Source organism: Sinocyclocheilus anshuiensis, unplaced genomic scaffold, assembly GCF_001515605.1.
Source record: "Sinocyclocheilus anshuiensis isolate Anshui unplaced genomic scaffold, SAMN03320099.WGS_v1.1 scaffold2089, whole genome shotgun sequence".
Classification (NCBI taxonomy): Eukaryota; Metazoa; Chordata; class Actinopteri; order Cypriniformes; family Cyprinidae; genus Sinocyclocheilus; species Sinocyclocheilus anshuiensis.
The window spans coordinates 107,804-116,466 of record NW_015549564.1 but is presented as its reverse complement, the minus strand read 5'-3'; the positions used below and the strand labels follow the sequence as shown (position 1 = coordinate 116,466).

At 35.1% G+C, this 8,663-nt stretch overlaps 1 protein-coding gene across 4 annotated transcripts in view; it reads right to left on the bottom strand.

Moving 5' to 3' along the window:
- pum2 (pumilio RNA-binding family member 2) overlaps nucleotides 1–3,854 on the bottom strand; it is a 63,842-nt gene extending 59,988 nt beyond the window's left edge. For all 4 annotated transcript variants that reach the window (XM_016445242.1, XM_016445244.1, XM_016445243.1 and 1 more), the window contains exons 1-4: nucleotides 3,663–3,854; nucleotides 2,224–2,590; nucleotides 1,810–1,878; nucleotides 1,507–1,612 (exon numbers count right to left, since the gene is read on the bottom strand). In XM_016445242.1, the coding sequence (XP_016300728.1) occupies nucleotides 1,507–1,612; nucleotides 1,810–1,878; nucleotides 2,224–2,577 (529 nt within the window). In that variant the 5' untranslated portion in view covers nucleotides 2,578–2,590; nucleotides 3,663–3,854. The remainder of the gene's footprint in view (nucleotides 1–1,506; nucleotides 1,613–1,809; nucleotides 1,879–2,223; nucleotides 2,591–3,662) is intronic.
- Nucleotides 3,855–8,663: the final 4,809 nt, after the last annotated feature.

Sequence of the window (8,663 nt, the reverse complement as noted above, 5' to 3'; positions counted from 1 at the left end):
AATAAAAGAAAAGAGCTGCTCTTGACTGAACTGCTTTTGTAGTTTTAATAATCAGTTTATTTGTAATTAACAGACTAAAGGGATTTTTACATTTGATTATTTGTTTTTCTTACTTAAATGCTTTTGTTTATATGTCAAATTAAAAAGGTAATGCATTATTTGTTTTTCTTATATTTGTTATACTTTTATTTTTGCATCTGTTCTTATTTATAATAACAAAGATAAAATAAAAATAGTTCTGAATAATTTGTAATATATAATTAGTCATGGTATTTAGAAGTGCCCACGATAACAATATCATGCATATTCATTACCGTGATATATAGCATTACCGAATACCGGCACAAGTCTAATGTGAACATAAAAATAACTCCTTTTTGAAAATTTGCTCATTGAGAGTCATTTTGCCAGCACAGGTCACAGTTTTAGGGATTTTAAAGTCTTAGTTAAAGAGTTATAAGCTTATATTATAAGAGTTATATGAACCAAGCCAACCAGCTACAAGGAGAATCACAACATTACAAAATTTTATTTGAATTAAAAATAAATGAAAATCAGACAAAAATACAAAGGTACAAGACTGTGCACTTTGCTTTAGTAAGTGAAAGAACAACAATCACATAAAGCACTGCAAATTACATTAATCAAATTAAAGATGGAGAAATATAAAACTATTTATTAAAGGTTATTGGTTATATCTATAGAAACAATATATTAGAAGTTATATATATTAATATATTATAAAATATATTATAACTGCAAAAAAATATTTGGCATGCTTTACTGGCTGTGATTCTCTGACTAGGGGGGATTTTCTGTACAGAATCATGGGTAATGTAGTTTTCCACCACAAATTACAATTCCACAAATTCTATTAAACAATTATTTTAAAAATAATTTGAATTCATGTGAATAGATGGGTTAAAGAAAAACATTTACAACTAATTAACAGCCTCAGAGCTCACAACTGGTCTGTATTTAAAGGTTTATCAGTTATTGTTAAAAACGGAAAGCAGAAAAAAAAAAATTTACTCTTCATACGAGTGCTCACACAAATACGGGAATGTTTGAAAGCAGCCACCTATCAGACTGGGTTGACCCTGTACAACCTAAACTGCTGGTATCATTACAATTTAAAAATGTAGGTATCGACTTGGTAACAAAGTACCAGTACTTTTGACAACACTACTTGCCACAGCTGCTTTATAGCAGAATTTTGTATGTGCATAATTTTTGAAGTTTGTATCATTGATTCTGTCTCTTTCCTGTTTAATACTGTGAATCTGCTTTGAAACAATCTCCGATGTACAAAGTACTAACTATTTGGAGAAATTAAATTAGACAAAAAAAACATAGCTACAAATATTTGGTACACCTTTAGCATAAACTAAAGTGAGCCTTCTCTGAAGCATAATTTGTCAAAATTTGTCCAATTTTATCTCAGCATGAATGTTTCATCAGTTATATTTCATGATCAAAACATGGTAGCATTTTAGAAGAACTTACGGGAAGAACCCCAGGCATTCTCTCTCCATTCTTCACCCAGCAACATCCCTTTACGTGCATCTTTTGCCAATTCATCTGATTCCCACAATTTTTTTGCAGGTAGAAGCTGCAAAAAAGGTCAACGTGGCAATCACTTTTTGCAAAGCATATGCATACAAACAACAGGAAAAAACTAGTGGAGTTAACATACGTTAAAGTATTATAGGGAACTCAACACTTGTGATACTGGTCAAAAAGGATGCAATAGGATTATTAGACTCAGAATCATAATACCATGGCTTTTCAAAGACTCTAATAACATACCTCACCCATTCCACGAGACTCCAGAGCCAAGGCTTGAAAATCATAATTCATCTCATCCACAGTGCGCACCTACACAAAGAGATATTTGACACTTTTTCCAGCTTTGCACACTACATATATATATATATTGTTTTCAAGCACCAAAACAATACTGCTTTAAATTGTTTTTTTCATACATTAGAATGAGTCCCATTTAATTTAATTTTTTTTCTGAGCAAAAAATGACTATCATACATTTTTTGTCATGATTTACAGAAGACACCCACTAAAATATTCAGTGTAACAATAGTTCATATACCAAAAAATCGATATAGAACAAGAATTCAAAAGATGTCAAAAAAGACTCTATTTAAGGATCACAGAGTACAGTGTTTACATTCCTTTGTACTAGGGTTAGGCTGAGGTCTTTCTTACCTGGTCAACATGGTTTCCATCACCAGTGGGCCAGCGGTGTTTGCTTGCAGTGCAGCCACCCAACTGCTCCCCAGGCTGCCTTTGAAAAAAATAGCCCACAGTGGCATCATCTTGGGAACGACCGCTCAGTGGAGGCTGAGGGGTGCCAGGATTGGGATTTGCCACCCGGTCCATCCCTGGCAGAGGGTGAGCTCCTCCAGGTCCCTGCCCAGGACCACCCACTGAGGCTAGTGAAGCCCCCACATGGACTCTGACCCCTCCGGTCTCTGGCACACCATTTGTGTGCAGCATCCCGCCTCGAGTCTCCTGCCAGGCCACGTCATTCATACCTAAGATGCTGCATGGAATGCTCATTCCACGGAAATACCTACAGAAAAACATGCTGTTTTAAGTTCCAGTTAAGTTAAATGCCATTTAAAAAGTTTATTTGCCTCCATGGGATTAATTAATGATTAATGTTCATTTTATTTAACAATAATTGACTAAATTGTATAATATTAATGTATGTGTGTGTGGTTCACAAATATAACTAAGCTATGCAAATACCGACAAATAAAACTACATAAATTGTCAGAGAACAAAGCCACAGAATAATTTCTTATCTTCAAAAATGTGTCCAATAACAAAACCTTGCTTACTCAGTTTTTTTAAAAGCAGGATCATTTAAATGCATAAGATTTTAGACAAAGTAAATGCGTTTTAATAAAGGCCTAAAATCACGCGTTTCTATGTGAATGTTTTGGGTAAGTTACAGGGATAGCAGAATGCTAACGGCTAACACACAAACGACGGACGGCGGTGAATGTGGGATTTATATTAGATGTAAAATAATGCTATTTTGCCTTGGATGCTTCGAGCTCACAACTAACGTAAATCCTTAAATATTTGATCTCAGTTTGGTTTCTATTTGATCGGTCTGTCTGTTGATTGTTAGCATCGCAGGGCCCGTCACTCTGCCAGCTAGCACCTCGCTAACATTCGGCGCAAGAGAGGGCTTGTTTTAAAACAAAACCTGATTTATTTATATTTAAAATTCAATAGCGTCATTGAACTGATATGCGACATTGCAACTGAATAGCAAATCCAAATGTGTACTAAAAAATTCCTGCAAGTCTGACTTCAATGTGTTTGTTTCTGCTAGTGCGCGAGACGCTTTGTTGATAAAACAACACACAGGCCTCTCACCTCTAAAACTTCGTTTTACAACGAATGAATCATTTACAAATAACCATTTACAAATAATTATACATCTCTACACGTCGACCTCACTGTTATGAACCCAACGACGAGGATATTTCCCAAGAATCCATTTATAAAGCCCCGTTTCTTTTGGCTGATAAACTCACAATATGGCCCCCCGCTTAAGCCCCTAAACAAAAGGGGCAACAATTGACGTTCGCGCTCCTATATATCCATTACATCTGGTCAAACATACTCACGCGTGGTGTGTGATGATGTTCAAGCCCGATGCTTCGAGGCTATGATGGACGCGGTGTTGTGTATAAGTTTAGTATCCGTGGAGATAGGGTGTGTGTGTGTTTTAATGATTAGGTGTTGGAGGCGCTTGTGTAGGAGTTTGGGAGGATTGGTGCCCTCCTCCCCTGTGCATACACTCTCACACACACAACGCATCCAACATCAGACCTGCACACTAAAATTTCAGATGATCACATTTAAATTAACCGATCTTTACGCAAACCACCGTTTTCAATTTGTATGATGTTTAATACAATGCCACAGGTTTGTTACGTTTCTTAAAGTGTTTTATGTTATATAAATATAAGAGTGCTCATGTAACTTTAAAGTGCAAAAAAAAATTCTTTCTGAACATTCTTTTTTTTTTCTCATTTCCATTGATATAAATGGCTGGCATTTTCTAAATTGCTGTTAGCACCCAGGACGTCAGAAGTTTATGAAGGTTGTCATGTTTACTGGTTGGCAGGACTTAAAGGCAGCAATATGTAGGCTACTACAATAAAAAGAGGCACCTTTTTATTTTAACTGGACAGCAATAAATAGTCATGCCATGCAGCTTGACAAATGAGACGGCAACCCGGCTGTTTGATTGACGATCTTGCTGTGCTTATTCCATTCATATGTGTATCATATAGTAGCCTATAAGGTTTAAATCATTGCCTTTTAAATATACACAAATAAAACTTTCCGAATAAGGTAGGCTATTCGGATTCGGGCACGCCCCTAAAAATAACATTGTATTATTAAACTTATTACATGGCAACTTATCAAGCCAATTCAATAAATAAACTGAAAGATTAAATAGCCTACTGATTAGAGCAATTATTTATAATTGTCAGTCTTTTGTGTTTTATTAATTAAGTCATTGTTTATTCTCTCAACTGAAACACAGATTCATTCAGAAACTAAACACCATTACTGTGTTGCATGGAGACACTAAATCATTGATCCTGCTTTGTCTTAATCTGGAACTGATTTCTTGACAGACAAACGAAAACACAGTAGCCTACTGGCTCGGATATGTAAGGTACAAATCTTAATTTCTTGTTGTATGAAAACTGTATTACACTATCAGCTGTGCTGTTCTTCTGAACATCTGCATGGCTGTATATATTGTACTTATTTTAGTTGTTTATTTGTAGAGAAGGCCTCACATATTGAATCGTGCCTGCTCCCATTTATTTGTGATCACATGGCTACTTTAAACAGCTCCATTAAGGATTGTAGCCGAGAAAAAAATGTGCATATTTAGAAAAATATTGATAATATTGGAAATACTGGTTAGAGCCAAACTCTGTTGGACATAGTCCCTCCAGGAGCTTGATTGTACACCCCTGCACTAAATTATGAGATCTGAAGATTTGAGTGCTCTTTATACTGGGGCAGAAATGTCATCACAATGATTACAAAATGGCTATTTAATGAGTTTCTGTTTTTTTATTTATAAGCCTATGAAATATGAGTTATGCACAGGCAAGAATGCTGTTTTTCCAAACATTTCAAATGTGACATTTATTTTATACAATAGTTCAATAAATAAGCATCTTCACAGAAATAAACAGGAAATAGCAGAAGTCATTATGGAAACTCAGCTATGGAGACTTTCTGCATTAAAGCAGCTCTAAAAGACAGTTCATAATGACAGTGTGAAGTTAACAGATCAGCTATAGGCAGTTTACAATAGGCAATGTTGTTATTCAGCACAAGTCCGTATTTATTTAATACACGAGTTTCACAATTTGAGTTGAATTACTGAAATAAATGAACTTTTCCACGACATTCTAATTTATTGAGGTGCACCTGTAAATGTTACAAGATGTGATTCAGTGCTCAGATTTATGAATTTTGTTCCTCAAAGAGTCAGCGTCTTTGAACAATATGTGTAAAATATGTAAATCCATTCATGCCATGTCTGAGCTACATTAAACAAACAGTATGTGTAAATTCAAAGATGGACTTTGTTGATACTGATTTATTTTGATTGGTAATAGCCACGCATTGTCTTTTTATTCTGATTGAATTCATTTATTAAATTCAACAATATAAAAGGACACAGATATGACAATAAATTTAAAAATACTTCTAATATTACCTCTAAACTTTTAGTCTAGGCATATTAATTGTTCTAGGAGCCTCAAAGCATATTTTAATTTGTGTGCATTTTGTGCTACTTGATGTTCTAGTTGATGTCATTAGCATAGGTAGGGCCCAAACATAAACTCAAGTCCAGTGGCCCCCAGTCCCTAAATCCTCCCCTGAGAACAAGACCATGGTACATGTCACATACATTGCACATTGTAAACAAAGATAATGTTCAAATTGATCTAGCCCTTTTTTTCTTGTGCAATAGGCTATAGGCCTAATTGTTTTTTCCAACATTACTGTTACCCTGACTCTTATAATGCAAAAATGTTTAGACATATTTGACTGAATTTGCTTCTCATACATGATTATGAAAACCTTTTGATAATTAGGGTTATGTTTGAATTAGTTTTGTAGACAAAAATACATTGTGCCAAAATGTGAAGAATAAATTCTCAAAAACTACTCATTAAATTTATTTATTTTATATACATTTGTCTATATATTTTATAATATTATATAATAACATGCTGCATGTGCTCAACTAATTTTGTGAAGTTTTGAGTTTTCTTTCAGGAATTATATGCTTTTGGTTATATTTAGCCATACCCATTTTCTAAATTACCCTGTTACAGCTAACCAAAGTGTAAAGTTCAACATTTTTAACATAATTATTGACCCAGAGAGTCGAGAGAATTGTCCTGCAGCGGTTTTCTTGAAGTTAAGCAAAAAAAAAACAAAAACCTTGGACTAGTTTGCAGAAGTAGGTTTTTTTAAATAATCTTGATTAATTAACGGACAATTTGATTGACAGCATTGGTTCTTGAGGCAAAGTTGTTCAGAATGACGAGATCTATCATATGATATGAATATTGTGTGTATGTGTGAAAAATCATGCAATTACACACTTGAAAAATGCGTTGTCGCCCCCCAGTGGCCGATTTCTTTCAAATTTCTCACAGAGCTTTAGGGCCATGAATCAAACAGGCCCACCAAGGTTCGTTCCGGCGGCCTCCCTTAACCTCATCTAATAGGTGCTCAAACTTCATTGGCTGATGGCGGCCATGTTTTTTTGAGATACATGAATAGAGAGCCTTGGCACTTTGGACACAGACATTGCATGTGAATTTTCAAGTCAGTCTGAAAAACAGATGCGTAGCCATTTGTATGTTTTTTTCCTATTATAGTGGCCAAACTCTGCGATTTTTCTCATGTAACCTCAGATTTAGGTCTTACATATGTGTATCGAGTTTGGTGTAAATATCTCATTCCGTTGAAAAGTTAGAGCCGTTTTAGGAAAAGTGTCCCAGCCTCTTTTGAGCATTTATGGTGAGTCGAAAACTATACTTTAATTGATAATTATTGATATTCACTATCCAGATAAATTTTCTGCACTGGTTTGGTTCCGACCGGACGAAAAAAAAATCCAAAACAGTCGAAATTTCCTAGAATCATGCGTTTTATTCGTCTTGAGTCAGGGATTCCCATGATATAAGACACTTGAGTTTGCACAAGCGGTTTAGGAGTTATGAGCGATTTACTTTTGGGCACAGATTAAATACTGGGGCTCTGTCCGAAATCGCCCCCTATACCCTCATTCACTATTCCCTACATTAGGTCACCAATTCAGTTCACTAGAAGGAGTGAATGAAAGATTTGAAGACTACAGTAAGATTTAACTTCTGTTAATAAGATTTTGGTAGGCTACTATTAGATGGATAGCCTAAATGTCCTAATACATGTTTTTTTTTTTAATGGTATATCAAAAAGTGTATTATTGAATAATAGTAATAATTGAAGACAAAATGTGTTTTACTGAGAAAAAACAAGATTTGGTTTTTAAAAATCCTTTTTCCAAAAGGTACATCTGGAAAAAGGGGGGGGGCCGTCTTATATTCGGGCCAATACGGTATTCAGCTGCGGGCGCCATCTTTTGGCGAGATGCGGGAATTAATTCGGCGCGTGACTCTCACGGTGCATTATGGGCATTCTCTAGCCGTTGAGCGTGCACCAGTTGTACACTCGTTTTTGCAGTGCATTGTGGGATTGAATGAGTGCACTCGAGAACGTCTATGGTTTCGGACACCACTAAAAATGGCTGTTCCCTCAAATAGTGCCCTATTTAAGGGTATAGGGGGCGATTTCGGACACAGCCTGGGTGTTTCAGGTCTGACGACATCAAGCGGGTGTGGTTTAATCGCAAGGTCATGGAGCATGCGCAGTTTACACGCTCCGTGTGAAGCCCACGAACGTGTGACAGCGGCACGACCTGCGGAGATCTTGACCTCGTTTAATTTTCGCGCATTTCAAATAAGAATGATTATCACGTCTAACATTAAACAGTGGGGAAAGAAAAAAAAAACTCATGTGGCACATTGATAATTGGGAATATATTTAATATCACTGTTGAATCAGAATCAGAATTCTGATTCCAAACACTGACACCGTTGGTCTCTCTCTCTCACACACACACACACACACACACACACACACACACACACTTACATATAAATACATTTATATTATACTTTTATATATTTATAATTTGTATATAATTTTATAACATGTTAATTATATATTTCTAAAAATATACATATTAGTATAAATACACGTGTATCTGTATATATGTATGTATACACACACATATTTAAAATAATTAAAATTAAATATAAAATAATTAAATTACTTAATTTTTTTATTATAACTATAAAAATCTACATACATAAAGTATAAATACAAATGCGTGCGTGTGTGTGTCACACACATATATACATATATATATGTACATATATAAAATGTAATTGATTGCTGTGATCACAGCTGAATTTTCAGCATCATTACTCCAGTCTTCAGTGTCACATGATCTTTCAGAAATCATTCTA